We start from the raw sequence: 19,301 nt of genomic DNA on the forward strand, positions 1-19,301 counted from the left end.
TTTCAAGTGAGTGCATAGTTACTTTCAACTTACACATAGATATGAAGTATTTTATATAAATTGCGTGCTATGTGTGCATATTATCTGAGTACTTGCTATCTATGCTAGATGAACGTTGTTATACATGTTTTCAATGATTTAAATTGTATATGTATTTTATATCTACGAAAATGTTGGGGTAAAACATTGGTAGATGTAATAGGTGATGTGTGATAAAATGATGAGAGGCCTCGATGTTGATGTTGTTGATTCTGTCATCTAGCGGAGTATGGATGACGACCACGGACTCTTCTAGACAGTCCAGTGGAACACTAGCAGGCTCGCAGCCTGTAGGTGTTTGTGAACGATGTGTTCACCGGTGTACTCCATCCCCCACATGGTTGCCTTTAGGACATTTATTGCTAAGGAACCCCCTTAGCAGTAGTGTCCGTCCCGATGATGATCCTTAGGATAGGTCCCTTATGATAGGTGTTTAGGGACGTAAAGTGAGGATAACGGGAACGGGTAATCGGGTTATTGTTGATTGATGAAATTAATAAACTTATTTATTGTGGGTTGAAAATCCTATGTGCTCACCAGGCTCCCAAGCCTGACCCACTCAGTTTTATGTATTACAGGTAGTGGCGCATGAGCATAGGTGTGATGTTTTGGACGAGGGATTACGGATATAGGCTTGTAGATATGAAATAATGTAGTAAGGCGTATATTGTACTGTTTATGCTTTTGATCTGTACGAACATGACATCCCAATTCTTTTAATGAAATACATTTCTATGGAAATGATTTTGATAAATCTTTATCATATTTTTGTTTTGGGACAAATTCTGCAACACTTTCATTTAAAATGTAACTCTCATTTTTTTAAGCAAAGCATAAACAAACCGGTCTTTTCTGGCCGTGATTTTGGGGATGTCACACATAACGTGAGGGCAGCCCTTTGACTTTCCTTTGTCTGGGTTAACTAGGTTGAGTCGTGTTGAGCTGGGATTTGATTGAGTGAGTTCTCACGACATGACCATGGTTTGGCCACAACATGAAACGTGGTTTTGGGCCTTGTTGGGTCCTAGTTTTCTGTCATTGTGCCTCCTTGTGTTTGGGCCCATTTGGAGCTTTGGTACGAATTTGGATATTGAGCCTTATGGTTTAGGCTCATGCTGGGTTTGGGCCCAATTAGGATATTGGGTCGTGTTGGGCTTTTGTTGTTATAGCCTTCGGTTTTGGATTTTAGGCCAAGTGCAAAAAGGGTAAAATGGACTTTTACCTTGAGTATTGTACAGTTTGGCTAGGTTTTCTATTTTGGGTTGAGGACCAATCATTTATTTGGTGTTACTTGATGTTGCTAGCACGGGGAGTTTTTAGATCCGTTGTTTGAGATTCGTCTGTGATATTCAGCAGTGGGAGGTGAGTCTTCTCACCATATCCATGGGTCGAAGGCACCAATGCCAGCCTAGTACTTGTTATGTAGAATGTTGGTTGTCTTTGTGATACTTGCTTGGAAGACCCCGGGAGTAGCCCGTGGTATTTTTATGAAAGACCATGGGGTAGTTCATGGCACTTGGATATCTGGCCACAACATGAAACGTGGTTTTGGGCCTTGTTGGGTCCTAGTTTTCTGTCATTGTGCCTCCTTGTGCTTGGTCCCATTTGGAGCTTTGGTACGAATTTGGATATTGAGCCTTATGGTTTAGGCTCATGTTGGGTTTGGGCCCAATTAGGATATTGGGCCGTGTTGGACTTTTGTTGTTATAGCCTTCGGCTTTGGATTTTAGGCCAAGTGCAAAAAGGGTAAAATGGACTTTTACCTTGAGTATTGGTCAGTTTGGCTAGGTTTTCTATTTTGGGTTGAGGACCAATCATTTATTTGGTGTTACTTGATGTTGCTAGCACGGGGAGTTTTTAGATCGGCTGTTTGAGATTTGTCTGTGATATTCAGCAGTTGGAGGTGAGTCTTCTCACCATATCCATGGGTCGAAGGCACCAATGCCAACCTAGTACTTGTTATGTGGAATGTTGGTTGTCTTTGTGAGACTTGCTTGGAAGACCTCGGGAGTAGCCCGTAGCATTTTTATGAAAGACCATGGGTAGCTCATGGCACTTGGATGTCAGACCATGGGCGCAGCCCATGGGATTTCAAGGAAAGACTATGGGGTAGCCAATGGCACTTGGATGTCAGACCATGGGGGTAGCCCATAGCATTTCATGGAAAGGACCACAGGGGTAGCCCATGGCAAATATATGTATGGTATATGGTATTCTTGGGAACTTACTAAGCTTTGTGCTTACGGTTTTTAATTTATGTTTCAAGTACTTCTATTTTCAAAGGGAAGAGCTCGGGATGATTGCATCACACACACCACATGTTTCCGTATTTTGTGATTTACTCTGATATTGATGATGTATCGATACATTTTGATAACTTTGGTTTTATGACAATGATATGGTTTAATGTGATATTAATCTAAACGAAAAATTTTTATGGTCTTATTTTTGGAATGTTACACATGGCCTTGCTCTCAACCCCTTGATACATTTACTCTCTCTTTCTCTCTCTCTCTATCGTTCAATTTTGTACGCGAGCTACCTCTCTTTCTTATTTGCTTTGTTTATAGCTTGGTGTTTCTAGTTATGGGAAGAACACCAAAATTTCCTTTGGTTTGTGATACAACTAGCAGACAATTTTGAAGATTTAGATGAACATGCATAAAGGTAATCGGTTTACCCTTTCATTGTGTCCAAAATGACTATTTAGACCTGTCAAAATTCACTTTATGCCCTGATAAAACCGAAAAAATAATTTGTGAACCATTTAAAACCCAACTTGAAATTGTGATCTAGTACAATATCATTTCCCCAAACTAATATCATATAATATACTTTTAAATGAAAATAACAAAAATGATTAATTATTAGGGAAAAAATACAACACTTTATCATGGTCGAAAAGAAAACATGGCTCCGTGGCCTACTTCCCATAGTGATACCTGCCAAGTGCCAAGTTGCCATATCCAACCTACATGTTCATTAACAGTCCAAATCCATTACGTGTTAATTGGTGGTTCAAAAGCAAAACTTGCCCATATTAATCCTTTTACTTTTTTGCCAAAAGTTATGAAAAAAATAATAGATATTATTAAAAATGATACATTAGAATCTTATAACCATAACCGTAAGTTCTTATTATTATGGAGCCGGATTCATATACAAATACTCTACTTCGGACAATTATCCTTTCTAAATCACCATTCGGATTTCTTCACTTCACTCAGAAATCGAGTTATTGATTTGGGTTTCCACCTCACACTCTACCATATTCATGGTGAGATGTCATTACATTTGTATTGCAAGAGCCACCTCCCATTATTATCACATATATATTAACGAAATCTATTTTTATATAAACCTAAAATGACCGATGTTAATTTTTGTAAAACTAAGTTTACACTTGAATTGTATTATTTAAATACTTATTGTTTGTAGAAAATCCTACTTTTATAGTTTGTAGGTCGTCGGGTTATTCAAATAAGTTGTGTTTTGCGTGGTTTTCCCGTTTTACAACTTTTGTACGAATTCGCACAAGCGAAGCCGGAAAACAGATCACAACGCAACGACTTAGACTCGTGTCGGAGAACTTTTGAGCGTGAGCTACCACTCGTGCAACGAAATTTGCATTGTCTACAATAAGATCTACTCTAATAAATGAAAATATTTTTATTATATGTTACATTCCGATTGATTTTGACACATGTCATTTTGTGATTATTTTCAATTAAATTTTTTTCGTATGACATTTTGTAGTTTTTTTTTTCTATTTTATTAAATTTTACATAATATTTCAATGTAATAATCTTAATAAATGTAATAATAAATACATATCGATTTTATTAATTGATTTTCCTTTTAATTTCAAATTTTCAAAATTAAAACCTAATCAGTTTCATTTGTTGATTTATCTAGTTTTTTGTTTAAATTTTATAGGAAAAAAACACTTTAATTTTAATAATTCAATATTCTTTTTTTTAATTTTTTTTATAAATTCAAATTTCTCTAACTGTTTAAAATTTCATATTTAATTTTCTTTTAAATGAATATATGTGTTTTGCACCTATATATATATATATATATATATATATATATATATATATATATATATATATATATATATATATATATATATATATATATATATATATATATATATATATATATTGTCTGTTAAAACAAAATTTAGATTTAAAATAAATACAAAAGTTTTGAATGATTTTTTTTTAATGTTAGCATAACATCATTAAAATAAAGCAAAATCACATTCGATTCAGTCTTACCGACTTAAGTAAAGCAAAATCACATAAAAAAAGACATTGAATTAAAATATACCATCATCGACGTTATCAAGAACCGTCGTACCGACCATGTTATTGCGAGACAACTATCATCATCTCTGCGTACATCAGAAATACATTTAAACCTTCTTCAACTACACACCATTGAAGTCATAACCATCTTAGAGAAGGGCACCATACATTGATAAGTAAGCAATCAAGCTAGGAACACCTAAAAGCAATCTTCTTTTTCATACCCACTTTCCACATTAATTAATCAAACATTTTCAATTATTGATCCACTCATGCATCAAACAAACAAAAACCCTCTTGTTTTATGTCCTTTTTGAACTTGGCCAGAATCCTAAAAAGTTCCCAAGCCCTCATCCATACACTATCGTCTATACCGACCCTTCTTGAAAAAAAGAGGAAAAATCAAGAAAATCTCTCTTTCTTTCTTTTACTCTCTCTCTCTCTCTCTCTCTCTCTCTCTCTCTCTCTCTCTCTCTCTCTCTCTCTCTCTCTCTCTCTCTCTCTCTCTCTCTCTCTTCCATTTGGAAAGTTGATGGATGTGTGGGGATGCATGTCTCATAAGATGACATACACAACACCAACCCATAATTCTTTATAAGTGCAAACACCCCCTCATTTTGATTCCATCTTCTAGTTCATCCTCTTATACAACCCTTCAATTATCTTGATCTCAAGTCTTTGAAAAGATTCCATCTTTGTGAAAACAAAAAGAATGGAGGGAAAGGTCGAACAAGAGTTGGGTTCTCAAAATCATCATCATCATAATCATCCATGTGTAGAGATATCCATGGAGATTCACAAGGTTGAAACACCACCAAAGAGAAGTAGTCTACAAAAGTTAAAGAATAGGCTGAAAGAAACCTTCTTTCCTGATGATCCTCTTAGGCAGTTCAAAGGCCAATCCGCTAAGCAAAAATGGTTGCTTGGTTTTCAGTACATTTTCCCTGTACTTCAATGGGGTCCTCATTATGATCTTAATCTACTCAAATCTGATGTTGTTTCTGGTCTCACCATTGCTAGTTTAGCCATTCCTCAGGTAAATCTTTGTCTTTTGCTATCACTCTGTTTAATTAGTAGACTAGTTGTTTAGGGTTTTCTGACATATATTGTCTTATTGGTTTTATTATTGCTTTTTAGGGTATAAGCTATGCAAAGCTTGCAAATCTCCCACCTATCGTTGGTCTATGTAAGTATTCTTTTTTCTATTCAAACTCATCAACTCTAAAAGACTAAAAGAGCTAGCTAGTTATTACTATTAGCTAGTGATTCAGTTTTTCAACCAGGTGAAAATGTCAAAAAGACACCACACTTTACACAAACGAATATATTTTTTAATTACGAAATATAAATGCAAAAAGAATCTTTCTTTGCACCAACACTTTTTGTCCAAAAGATTCCACATCAAGTATCGGTGATCATGAAATCATTCTTAGAGAAGAAGGGAAGAAAAATTTAACCCCACACAAATTAAATATGAATAAATTGTTGAAAATATATGTTTTAATTAAAACATGATTTAAATGATTATATACAGATTCAAGTTTTGTGCCACCACTAGTGTATGCTGTGCTAGGGAGTTCAAAAGATCTAGCAGTTGGACCAGTTTCAATAGCATCACTGTTAATGGGGTCGATGTTAAGACAAGAAGTGTCACCTGCTCAAGACCCTCTTTTGTTTCTTCAATTAGCCTTCACTTCTACCTTCTTCGCTGGTCTCTTTCAAGCCTCTCTTGGATTTCTAAGGTCTATTTTCTCTCTTTCTTGAAATAAATCAACGGTCAACAATCATCCAAAACCATAATTATCTAACGGCTGAAAATTGAAATCAGATCAAACATGTTAAATTTGATTTCAGTGGTCAGACGATGTTGACCTCTCTAAGTCTTAAAACATTCCATGGGACATGAGGTTGATGACTTTACAAGTTTTAATGCATGATGTATAAGTGATTATAACATTTATAACATGGATGTATATATTATATATATATATATAGGCTTGGGTTTATAATTGACTTCTTGTCAAAAGCTACACTTATTGGATTCATGGCTGGGGCAGCAATCATAGTCTCACTTCAACAATTAAAAGCTCTTCTTGGAATCACACATTTCACTAAAGAAATGGGATTGGTTCCTGTTATGTCTTCTGTTTTCCACAACACTAAAGAGGTAAAACTTATTGTAATTTTTTAATATTCTATAATATATAGAAATAATTACATATCTGTAATATTTTTTATAAGAACATATTAGAAAGTTGTGGATCGAAATATGAAAATTATTACTAATTTTAATATTTCTTTGGGTGCAGTGGTCATGGCAAACAATCTTGATGGGATTTTGTTTTCTTGTATTCCTGCTTGTGACAAGACACATTGTAAGTATCTAAACGTGTACATATACGTGTATACATAAATATGTGTTCTATTGTTTATTTTTTTATTATAAATTATAAATATTCATAAAAGAATAAAATAAAGCCGCAAAAAAACACACAGGGGTGAGGGGACAACACTTCACGAGTCTCTCCAAAAAACATGTGACGCGGAAGGGTGGTACGAAAGTAGAGAGCCTTCCTACTAAAAGACATATTTATCCCCACTATTTTTTTCTATGAAACAAAAATTCCTTTTTTCCTTTTGTTGTACTGTTTATACATTTTATACTAATATTTAAATTCCGTTCACATCAATATCCAGTTATCAACTAAGTAATTATTTAGCTTCATAATTATTACGAGAAAATAAAAGAATGGGGTATAATAAGTGTCAGTCTTGAAAATGATTGATAGGAATTATTTTTAACTTTAGCGAGTTAAATTAAAAATTGAGCAACTGGATTCGAAAGTCGCTCGATATTTTTATAAAGGTTTAGAATCTCCTTTTTTTTTAAAAGGTTAGAATATTATGTTACTAATATAGTTTTCGAAATTATATTAAATATCCTAATCATTTACGAATTTAAAATAATAATAATAATAATAATTTAAAAAATAATAAATAAAAAAAAAACGATAATCGTTATATAAGTTTTCAAGATTTAATTTAATGTAACTAATAAATCCTGTTGACATGTCGCAGAGCATGAAGAAACCGAAGCTGTTTTGGGTATCGGCAGGAGCACCTCTGCTTTCAGTCGTCGTCTCTACACTTTTTGTTTTTGCTTTCAAAGCGCAACACCATGGCATCTCTGTGGTAAGTCCTATTATTATATTTTGTTTACTTAAATATTAAACGATTAAATACAAATAATAGATAACAAAAATGGACGAAAAGTATATGTGCTATTATTAAAACAAACTCTAACTATTAATGTTATTATTATGTGTTAAATAGATAGGAAAATTAGAACAAGGATTGAATCCACCTTCATGGAACATGTTACACTTTCACGGAAGTCATATGGGCTTAGTCTTAAAAACTGGACTCATCACTGGCATAATCTCACTCACTGTAAGTTACAACCTCAATTTCATAACATACAAGTACAACTTGTTATAACCCAACTTTCTTACAAGGGTATTTTGGTCTTTTCACAAACAGGAAGGGATTGCTGTCGGAAGAACATTTGCGGCATTAAAGAATTACCAGGTAGATGGTAATAAAGAAATGATCGCAATTGGTGTAATGAATGTCGTTGGTTCCACCACTTCATGTTACATCACAACAGGTAAAAGACAATTTCATGTAACGAATATTCATCAATTTATGAATAAAAATTTCTTCGTAAACTCTAAAATTTAATTTTCTTATTTCTTGAAGTAAGAAATTTTTTTACAACTTGTACATCTTGAATCTTTACTTGTACTCTAACTGCTACCGTCATAATCCTAGGTGCATTTTCACGGTCCGCCGTGAACCATAATGCCGGAGCCAAGACAGCTGTCTCAAACATAATCATGGCGGTTACAGTTATGGTGACACTGCTTTTCTTGATGCCGTTATTCCAATATACACCCAACCTCGTATTGGGTGCAATCATTGTCACAGCCGTCATTGGCCTCGTTGACATCCCAGCCGCTTACCAAATATGGAAAGTCGATAAATTCGACTTCGTTGTGATGTTGTGTGCTTTCTTTGGTGTCATCTTTATATCCGTCCAAGAAGGACTTGCACTCGCGGTAAGTGTTATCATAACCTGTTAACTTTTCACCAGTACCAATACCAGTACCAGTAACCGTAAGAAAGGAAGTTAGTGACTGATTATAAAATTTCCAGGTTGGTATATCGATATTCAAGATGGTGTTGCAGATGACAAGACCTAAAACAGTGGTGTTGGGAAACATACCTGGTACGGACATATTTAGGAATAGGCATCAGTACAAGGATGCTGTTCCAGTACCAGGTTTCTTGATTTTAAGCATCCAAGCTCCAATCAATTTTGCCAATTCCAATTATCTCAATGATAGGTAATGTATTAATTAATCCCTGTTTTCGTTAAGTATAATATTTATGTTTTTCTTTATTAAATATTATATATTATATATAGATAAATGATATCTAAAAAACTAAGAGAATTGACAATACTTTTGGAGAATTTAAAGGAAAAAATAAATGAATCCATAAATAAAACACTCATAGATAACTTTCCTGATTAAGTTTAAAATCCATCAAGTTAAGATATCTATAGCATCTTCGTATCTATTCGTCAGTGATTTAATGACTATTTAATGATGAGTGGCAAATCTTTACTAGCTTTTAAACCATTAATAATGTATTTTGTTCCTATCTAATTAAGTAGTTGTGTATAGATGCCAAAAAAGATCATGATTTGATTGCAACGTTTAATACTTGTTTTTTGCATTTAAAATTATAAGAATGACGATTTTGTTTCTAACGATATATCAAGAACCAAGTATTGGTATTTCCGATGTCTTTTTGCTTGACACGTGGATTTCATTTTTCTTTTTGTATTGTTTCTTGAAGGATTTTGAGGTGGATACAAGATTATGAAGAAGAAGAAGAAGAAAATATCAAAATGCATTCTAGTCTAAGATTTGTGGTTTTGGATCTCGCAGGTAACTTCTAAATTTCATTTTTTGTGTAATTAATTAAAAAGTTATAGATGACAAATCTGATTCTTTTTATGGGTATATGGGTCGATTTGGCTTCCATTATCTATAACGTTTGTCATCTATTTGTGTAAATTTTCAGCTGTGAGTGCCATTGATACAAATGGAGTGACATTTGTCCAAGAACTCAGAAGGGTTTTGGAAAAGAAGGGTGTTGAGGCAAGTTCTATTCAGGATTTTATTTTTTCTAAATATTTATGTAAATCTATACAATCGGGTCAATGTTATATTTATCTTTATCTTTTATGATATTTATAGTCATGGTTATTGTTATTTTGATTTGGTTGCAGCTTGTATTGGTGAATCCAGTTGGAGAAGTGATGGAGAAATTGAAAAAAGCAGATGGAACCCATGATCTTCTGCAACCGAATGTGCTTTTCTTGACTGTAGGGGAAGCAGTTTCATCGTTATTCTCATCAATGAAGGGTGTGTCATCAAGTCACGTTTGAAGGAATGAATGTGCGGATGGTGTTCCAATGGTGAACGTAACATAAGTAGGAAGGAAGGGGGAAAAAGGAGGTTATAAGCACTCTAAATTAATTAATCTCAAATACGTGAATGTTGTAGGGTTTTTAGGTTTTGTTAGAAACCAAATATTGTTTAAGGTTCCTGGAAGGAAATGGGATAACCCCTTGAAGTATATTTTTGGAACATCAGTATAATGCTTAATTTGACCATTATGGTCTTAATTGTTTTGGAACTTCGATTTCAAGAATATAACATTTTTAATTTAAAAGTCCAATATATGCATCACAAGAAATAAACCAAAATTATGACCAAAAATCACCTTCCACACATTGTTTTGCAACGTTAAAGGGGATAGAATAGAACATATACATGGAATTCAAAAATTATATAAGATTCATTCTGGTACCGATTTTGAAAGGGAAAATAACTTAAAAAGGTAACGAGGTTTCGAAAATGTACAAAAAAGACAATTGTTGTTTTTTGAGTACACAAAATATCATTGAACCGGCTATTGTAGGTAACTATCAGGTTACCCAGTTATTAAATGTTCAAGACATACCATTGTTGTTTTTTTTAGTACAAAAAATATTATTAAAGTTACTATTTGTACACAGAATACCAACGAAGTATTCATGTGTTCAAATAAAACATTGTGGTAACCGATTACTTTAGGTAAACGGAAAATAACTTAAAAGTGTAATAAAGTTTCAAAAATGTTCAAAAAATACCACACTTTTTGTTAACTTCATTGTTATCGGATTATGTAGAACCCAGTCATCGGAGATCATACATCGTCATATCAGTTCACAACAGTTATGCAATCTTTTTCATTCCCTCACTCGATCGTTCTTATAGTAACATGAAAAGTAAGTGGATAATAACCTTAGTTAAACGTTCTTATGATATGCCTCAAACCTAGAACATATATACGTTACATAGATACACGTATTACACATCAATGTTAGTTGTTCATTAGTGTTGCGGCACAACAAAGACACAAAAGAGAAACGAGTGTGACGTTATGTTTTGAGAATTCCTAAATGTGGATGTAGAGAATAAGAGTTGCTTTTAATTCTTTGTGACCAGTGAGGGATGAATGGTTAGGTACACCCTCTATCATGTGGCTTATTTGATGATGATTTGTTGTCAACATAGACGGAGAAAAATATGTATTGGAGCGCTTGACTTGCATCCTAATTGATAGAGTTGTAGTTATGTGTTTTTTTGTGATTGTATTTAGATACAAACTGATCGAATGAGGGAATGAAAGAGAATGCACAACTGGTGTAAACTGGTTAGACAGTGAATGATCGCCGATGACCGTGACCGTGATCTACATAATCTGAAAACATCGAAATTAACAAAAAACGCTCGAAAAAAGTAACAATGATATTTTTTTTATTTTTTTGAACATTTTGGAAACTTCAATGGTATTTTTGTACTAAAATGTGTATTTTATAGGTATTCTATGTACAAATTGTATACTTCAATGGTATTTTTATACTAAAAAAATAGTGATATTTTTTGAACATTTTGAAAACTTTATTACTTTTTTAGATCATTTTTCTGTTTACCTGAAATGACCGGTTACCACAAAGTTTATTTGAACACATGTATACTTCATTGGTATTCCGTGTACAAAAAATATACTTTAATGGTATTCTTTGTACTAAAAAAATAATAATGACACATTTAAAAACATCTTACCTTTTTTAAGGCATTTTCCCATTTTGAAAAGTACAACTTCAAATAGTTAAAATGATATGCACACTTAAATCAGCAACAATTTCAAAACTATCGCACACAACCAAGAAAACTTAAAACTTAAAAACCGAAACAATACAACATTATCCTCGTTTCAAAGTGTTGGAATTGGTATCTTTAGTGACAAAATATTATTTTTGGGACAAACCCGTGTAATTTTGACCACTAGGGTTTAAATTGTTTTGGCAAGTTAACTTACTATTCATTTCGAGAATATAACATTTTTATTTTATTAGACGTAAGAAACTAGTGAATTTTATTATTGAAAATCACATTTTGATCATATTGTTTTCTCACTTTCAACGAAACAGACGAAATTCACAAGCTCTAAATAAACCATTTTTTTAATCATGTAACATGTCACTAATTATCATATCCTAAACAATTTCATGTTAAGCTGGTAAAATATGACACGACATTAATAAACGAATTTGGTTAAAAGATTTCAATCCTTTTGATTAAACGGACTGACACGAAAGTTAAACAAGGTTAGACTTAAAAAAAAAAAAAATCAACTCGAAAATAAGTCATTTACTTTTTTTTATCGGTCACTTTTACAAAATCGGTATACAACAATGCAAACTTTTATTTTTATTTTTGTCCAAATTCACCCTTTTTTTTTTTTGAAGGGTAGGTGGTAGGACCATGGGACCCACCCTTGATAAATCAATAAAAGAAATACAAATGAGGACAAACTTGTCATTTTACCAAAGGTGAACGGCCAAATCTAGGGGTGTTTGGCTTAGCTTTTCACAACCAAAAGTCATTTTTGTAAAAGAAAAAAAACAAAAAGATGTTTAGCAAACTTATAACTTTTGGAGTTTTAATACAAGAAAAAACAACTTTTTGGAAAAGTCAGGAAATCCTGACTTTTTGTAACTTTTTGGAAAAGTTCTTTTGAACTTTTAAAAGCTAAGCCAAACACAATGACACATGAGGGGCGAAAAGTGTTGCAAAAAGTTCTATAAAAGACACAAAAGAGGCGAAATCAGTAACTTTCAGCATAACACATTGACGAAAACTGTACTTTGCCCTTAAATTTATAATTTCACTGTTTTGTAAAGTTTCTTTCAATAAATAGAAATTTTTTAAAAAAAAAATTACTGCTATGTATGTAGTTAGTCTGGGGTTCTTGGTGTTAGTTTTCAAATATGTTCATTATTTCTAAACTTTTCACCTGAAAACTTGTAATTAAATTTTACTGATGCTTCCTTTGATATAGTGAATATCCAACAAAGGCAGACATCAAAAATGTCCATAGCACCTACACACAATCAGAAATAAGAGAAATTAATAAAAAAAAATTGATAAAATGTTAAATGACGAAAATGCCCTTAACTTACTGTATTAATTGCCTGCCACCGTTCGAGTCTCTTGATTCTTGACTGCATATCTTCAATCACACCTTCCATGGGAGAAATAGCCTCCCTACTTGGTGATGACTCAGATGATGAACTGCTACCCTGCTTTTGATATATCAAAATAAATAAATAAAAATATTTAACAAATTTGATATATTTATACTTTTAATATTAAACAATTTATAAATTAAACCTGAGATTGAATGTTTTCTACAAGTTCTTGCAACCGTGCAGCTTGTTGAGCATTGATCCCACTCGAATTTCTCTCCGATGCTGGTAATTTTTCCAGTACTATTTCAAGGTAACTCTAAAAAATGAATAAAATAATTAAATCAGAATAAAAATAAAATAAATGCTTTAAATTAAATTTAAAAAAAAAAAAAAAAAAGTTGGAAAAACCTTTGTGGTGTATGAACCATCAAGCTCAAGAGCCGAACCAGCAGCTACAACAACTTCCTTATTTGCCCCTTTAATCTGTATATATGGCCCCGGGACATCTTGCAAATGATCAACCTCCATTAAAAGCTACAAGGGCAAAATTGTCATATTCAAAAAAAAAAAAAAAAAAAAAAAAAAAAAAAAAACTAAGTGTTAGATTTAACAAAAAGAAAATCAAAATTCAGATGACCAATTCTGTAATTTTACACATAAAAATATTTTACCTTTCCATCTTGGTAGATATATGCAGATGCTTCAATGTAAGCTACAGCTTGATACCTGAAAATCAATTTAATAGATAAAATATTTATATAAAAGATAATAATTGCATCATATAAATATAAAATGATGTGAAGTACCCAAGATTAAGAAGACCAGAAACTGTACTGATGCTGATATCAAAGTCCACCTTTGGTTGAATTATGAAATCCCCTTCTCGTATAGGCTAATTAATAAAAACATTAAACAAAAATAAAAAATAAGAAAAGAAAAATAATTAATATAAATTTTGACCACAGACCTCCCTTATGAGTAGTGCGAATCTGCCTTCACATATTCTCACACGCATACAGTCACTCTCTGTTAACTGTCCATTACTTGGAATCCCAGAAAGCCTTAAATATATATCAATAAAATTTTGAGCAGAGCTGCAAATCTTTTTAGGATCAAGCAACTTTAAAATATCTTGATATGCCACCTGTCACATTCAATATTGAAAACATTTTATATTTTCATAATATGTAACCAGCTTCAGCTTGAGCTTGAGCTTACTTGTTTGTTGCTTTTTAATACAAATAATGAGCTTTCGGGGGATAGCACAGGGTCAAAATCATTACGGATTTTCAACTGCAAGATAAAAGTTTATAAATGTTAGAATTTTTTTTTTTTTTAAAAATAAAAAATATAAAAAATTTTGTACATTAGTGTCATCTACTAACATGTGCATGAACAAGGTGGGGTTCAATGTGAAGCTGGAACATAGGAAAGACGGTTGTCATGATTTCATTTTGGGACATAAAGCATCCTGCTTTACTTTTGTCTCTTTGAACTCGAGAAATAAGATGTGAATGTACGCCTCCAACCTGTATTTTTTTTTTTTTTTTTGAAATATTAAAAAACATAATAATATTTTTATATCAAATTACCAAAAAAAAAAATGAAGGATAGATATAATCTTACAACAGCAACCCAGAGGTCGAGTGACTTTCTGATATCAGGGTGTAAAGCGTAAACACCTTCAATTATGACTACTCCACAATCTTCAGAAACTTCAAGTTCTTTAAACCCACTGCGGGCCCCACTTTCTAAATCAAATACAGGTACTTTTGCTTTCCTACCTCTTCTCATATCACCAATATTCTGCACCAAAAAAAGCATCAACATCTTTTCTCCCAGATGATGCAAATGGAAATATCACAAAAATAAAAATTACATTTTTGGTCCTTGAGTATAACTGAGTTTTGCAATTTTGGTCCTTATTTGACATTCTTGTAACATTTTTAGTCCCTAAGTATAGCTGATTTTCGCAACTTTGGTCCAAAAAAGTTCTCTTGTAATTTTGGTCCTTATTCAGGGTTACTGTAACATCTTTTGGTCCCTGGATACAGCTGATTTTGCAAATTTGGTCCGATAAATAGTCATTTTACTTGGAACAAGGACCCAAAAATGTTGCAAACGCCTAAAATGAAGACCAAAATTGAGAGAGAAAAGTTTTCGGGACCAAAATTGAAAAAGTCAGCTATACTCAGGGACCAAAAATGTAATTTACTGAAAAGAAAAAAGATAGAATTTGTATCACCTTTGTGAGTAAAGGTAGATCAAGTGAGCGGAAGTCATCATATTTGAAGTCTTTTGATTGCTCAGATTTATAATAACTTTCAAGAGAAATAACTTCACAACCAACAATATTTGCCATTTTGCGGGCCAGACTAGTTTTCCCGGACCCACTTGGCCCTCCAATTCCAACAATGACCGGCATACCCTTGTGCTCCAACAAAGCCTAAAAAAACACACACATACAAACAATCACTAAACCCTAATTTTAAGAAAAAATGATTTCATCTTCATCAGTTCATCCCCAAATCCTGTATAACTTGTAACACACTCACTTGTATTGCTTGTACAGCAAGTAACAGTCCCCTATCAAGATCAAAAGAATCAGGCATTGGAGCAAGCTGCAGTGTATTCGTATCCCTGAAAGAAGAAGGATCTGTAGATGCTTGATGAGAAGAACACCAATTAAATTTATTTCTTTTTTTTTATTATTTTGGTTAAAATTACATACCAATTGAAGATCCATCCGATGAGATGAATTGCCATGGGGCTAAAACCGGCTCCACTTTGGACTTGGTGGGGGATCGAGTCCATGGTTGTGACATGTCATCATCCCTGTTCACAAGTTCTGGACGAATTCGCAGTGGCTTTGGTGCAATTAATGGTGGCTCTTTATGTGTATATGAAGGTGATATTATTGTAGGTAAAAGAGGAGGTGTATTAAGCCTAGGAACACCTTTAGTGTCAAGAATCATTTCTAGATATGATCTTGTGATCCATGGTCCTGTTATCCCTAGCCTTAATGCCTCTGCTTCAACCATCTACACCCCCAAAAAAAAAATTAAAAATCGGTTGTTTTATAATTATATTCCAACAAAAGAATGAGAAGTAAAGTAACAACATACTTTTCTATCTCTTCCTCTAAGGACTAAATATGTTTCGGAAAGAGTATCGATTGTCTCCAAGGAGATTGAAAGGTTGTCATAAATGATTGATTTTGATGCGCGTTTATAACTCACAACAACATTGTAACCTAAAGCCAATAACCCACCTAGGGTCATTCTTCCCACCTGTTAGGAAAAGGAAAATGAAATTAATGTTATTTAAAGGTTGAATTAAAGGAAGAATCTTGTTTATGTTTATTGTTTATGAACCTCAAACTCGGCTTTTGGGCGAATAATGAAATTTTTGTCAACGATTCTTCGGTCACCCAATGAAAGATAATATCTGATGCCACTTTGTCTCACTTTAATCCAATCATTAACACGTGCTTCTTCACTTGCTGATGGAGGCCTTAAATACATCTCAATGAAACTGAAAAGGAATTTTAAGCAGATTTAGATTTTGAAAAGAAAAAAAAAATACCATAAGAGACAACAATTTGATGACTCACTTATCAATCTGTGCTTCCTTCTTTGGAAAAGAGTACACGGGTTGACCACTTTCTGACTGATATTCAAATTTCAACAGCTTTGACTTGTTAAAAGAATGACAGTTGACTTAAACTATGATAAGTCAAGTAAGGAAAGGACGAAAGGTAAAGAAAACAGACCTCGCTTTTACATTTGAGCTTGTAAATTGAATCTCTAAATGATTGACCAAAACTATTGTTGATTCTGATCTGCAGCATTATAATTTATAAACAAAAGATTATCAGGAAACAAAAAAATATATGATTTGAAGTTGGAACCTTAAATGTCCTACCTGTGCATGGTGAAGATCTGGCTCAATATGTTTCCTAAACAAAGGGAAAATGCTATCAATTAGATTGTCCAATGAACAAGACTCTCCAATATCATATTTCACTTTGGAAAGAAGACTAAAATGCACTCCACCAACCTGTATACATATTAGTCATTAGATATAACATTTGAATATAAGTAGGTTAGGGGTAAAATGGTAATTACCACTGCCACACGAATGTCTAGCAGCGAGCGTAGTCTTGCATGAAGAGCATAAGTGCCATCAACTATTACCTGAAACAATGTACGACATGTAAGAGCAACCAGATAGGAACCTAGTCTACATGTAAAAGGGCAATTACGTCTTTACGCACCACCCCGAAAGAGGTACTCTTGATTTCTGTAGTTCCAATGCGTCTTTTTTGTTGGAAATCGAACACGGGTGTCAATATATCTTTACCCTTCAACAAATCCTATATCAAATCAAAGAGTTTCAGTAATCATTAGGTGATAACTAATAAGTATCTTTTCAAGATTTTGATTTTAGAAAGAAATTTTTTTACCTGAAGATTCTGAACTAGAAGATCAAAATCTATTGAACTCAAATCATTTCCTTCATCAGCTCCAGTGCGATAGTTTTCCATTGATATGACACTGCAACCAATAACGGATGCCACTTTTTCTGCTAAGCTGTAGACATTGTTAAATGTGCATCTTTATGATCATTCCAAATACATTGTGAGAAAATTTATAAACAAAACATGAATTTGGAATATGAAATTTACCTTGATTTACCGGATCCACTAGGACCACCAATGCCAACAGCTACAATGCCCTCTTTTTTAGATCTAAGTTCTTGAATTGATTTCACCAACAAGTAATACCCACGATCAAAAGACTGCAGAAGGTCGAAACACCAAAATAGTTATCAGAAAAGATATTAGGGTTTATCAGTTTTTGCATTTTTGGAAAGTAGGTATAACATTGATGCAAACTCAGTTTGAATTTTCTGTCTGAAACTTGTTTGCAGATAGAAAAGTAAGTAACAGTTTATATAAAGATCAACCTAGATTGTTTCAAATGTGGAAACCATATCGATTGATATGTTTCAAGTATAGCATAATGCAATGCAAGTATCGAACTTTTCTCAAAACTACGAAAGGTCTCATTAATGACAATTTCGAAATCGACAATTAAGCCCCTTTAAGTTGAAATCGGGAAGTTTCTCTTTGTATCTGAGACATGGAGAGATAAATTCACACAACAGTCAAACTAACTATACAATCGAACTGAAGACTTCTTTTAATCGAAGTAATTGAGCAATGATCGTGTTCGTCGGGATCCAAAACATAAAAATATAAGAAATTGATTAGGTTATTTCATCAAGCACTTGGCATGCACGATGAAAACACAAAAACAAGAAGATGAAATCGGCCTACCGCGTGAAGAGGAAGAGATTGGAGAATAGACGGAGACGATGAGGAAGTAGAGGGGGTTTCTTGGTAGTAATCCCGACCACCTTCTTGTAAAACTCGGTGCACTACATCATCATCCATGATGATAACTTGATAAGCAGCAAGAACAGGAAATTCTGTAGTGGGTTAGAATCCAGCAATCTGAATTTCTTGTTGTTGCCGGAAACTAGAACCGAAGATGAGAGAGAGAGAGAAGCGGGAGGGAATCTGATGAAGAGGGAGGATTGTTTTTTAGTAAAGGTTTTGTGTATACGCATAAACCATGTTTCTCTCTACTCCAACTGCCTTCGGCTCGCTGATCTCTGTAAACTATTTTGAGTTCTAATTTTTTGGGCCATAATAATTTTCATGGCTTCAAGATAAATGTTTTCCAAAGTGATACATATGACATGACTTTAAACAAAGAATAGTCACATAATATAAGTTATTGATTTAAGCCCAAATGACTTATTGAAATAAAAATGAAAAAATGTCGATAATAAACTATAAAATTTGAAAGATGAGTTTTAACTTTTAGGGTTTTTTGAAATATATATAAAAAATATGGAGTAAATTTGTTAGTTGCATAAACTTGATGGGTGGACTATTAAGTTAGACATCACATCAACATAAAATATAATAAATTTTATCTTAGAAATGAAAAAATAATAAATCAAAGTTATTAACCATATCCCTAAATTTCACTATAGTATAAGAACGAATTGTGTAAGTTAGTTTTTTTTATATGTACAACTTTAATGCTGATAATATTTTATTCAATACCACAAACACTAAACAAGTATCTTTCTACTATTGCTTAAAGTTTTATTATTATCTTGTAATCGAATAAAGTGTAGTCTAGACTTCTAATGATAACCAAAAATAGTTATTAATAAAGGTAACTGGCAAACCGTTTATAAATCACATCATCCATACTTTT

At 33.0% G+C, this 19,301-nt stretch overlaps 2 protein-coding genes across 5 annotated transcripts; one reads left to right on the forward strand and one right to left on the reverse strand.

Moving 5' to 3' along the window:
* The first annotated feature begins 4,872 nt into the window (after positions 1-4,872).
* On the forward strand, positions 4,873-10,121 carry AST91 (sulfate transporter 91). The gene is made up of 13 exons (XM_078989297.1): positions 4,873-5,388; positions 5,490-5,538; positions 5,887-6,094; positions 6,348-6,519; positions 6,662-6,727; positions 7,431-7,544; positions 7,686-7,802; positions 7,893-8,019; positions 8,184-8,470; positions 8,568-8,758; positions 9,276-9,367; positions 9,504-9,580; positions 9,712-10,121. Exons 1-13 carry the CDS (start codon positions 5,065-5,067, stop codon positions 9,868-9,870), a joined length of 1,983 nt encoding a protein of 660 aa, XP_078845423.1. The 5' UTR covers positions 4,873-5,064; the 3' UTR covers positions 9,871-10,121.
* Positions 10,122-12,664: 2,543 nt separating this feature from the next.
* On the reverse strand, positions 12,665-18,715 carry LOC145041290 (P-loop containing nucleoside triphosphate hydrolases superfamily protein). 4 transcript variants are annotated; one of them, XM_078989298.1, is made up of 23 exons: positions 18,347-18,715; positions 17,693-17,805; positions 17,471-17,597; positions 17,270-17,380; positions 17,133-17,201; positions 16,930-17,064; positions 16,778-16,846; positions 16,619-16,674; positions 16,380-16,539; positions 16,131-16,295; positions 15,737-16,046; positions 15,561-15,661; positions 15,251-15,451; positions 14,632-14,811; positions 14,391-14,534; positions 14,224-14,298; positions 13,973-14,149; positions 13,812-13,897; positions 13,677-13,731; positions 13,414-13,539; positions 13,208-13,321; positions 12,997-13,119; positions 12,665-12,917 (listed from the first exon to the last, which is right to left on the reverse strand). In XM_078989298.1, the coding sequence occupies exons 1-23, from the start codon at positions 18,461-18,463 to the stop codon at positions 12,852-12,854; spliced, it is 2,880 nt and encodes a 959-aa protein (XP_078845424.1). In that variant the 5' UTR covers positions 18,464-18,715; the 3' UTR covers positions 12,665-12,851. The 4 variants fall into 4 exon arrangements, with proteins under 4 accessions (XP_078845424.1, XP_078845427.1, XP_078845426.1 ...); XM_078989301.1 differs by having other exon boundaries at positions 12,997-13,116; positions 17,282-17,380; positions 18,347-18,714; XM_078989300.1 differs by having other exon boundaries at positions 17,282-17,380; positions 18,347-18,714.
* Between the last annotated feature and the right edge of the window lie 586 nt (positions 18,716-19,301).

The sequence above is a fragment of the Lactuca saligna genome, chromosome 4 (assembly GCF_052625555.1).
Source record: "Lactuca saligna cultivar CGN05327 chromosome 4, ASM5262555v1, whole genome shotgun sequence".
NCBI classification, from domain to species: domain Eukaryota; kingdom Viridiplantae; phylum Streptophyta; class Magnoliopsida; order Asterales; family Asteraceae; genus Lactuca; species Lactuca saligna.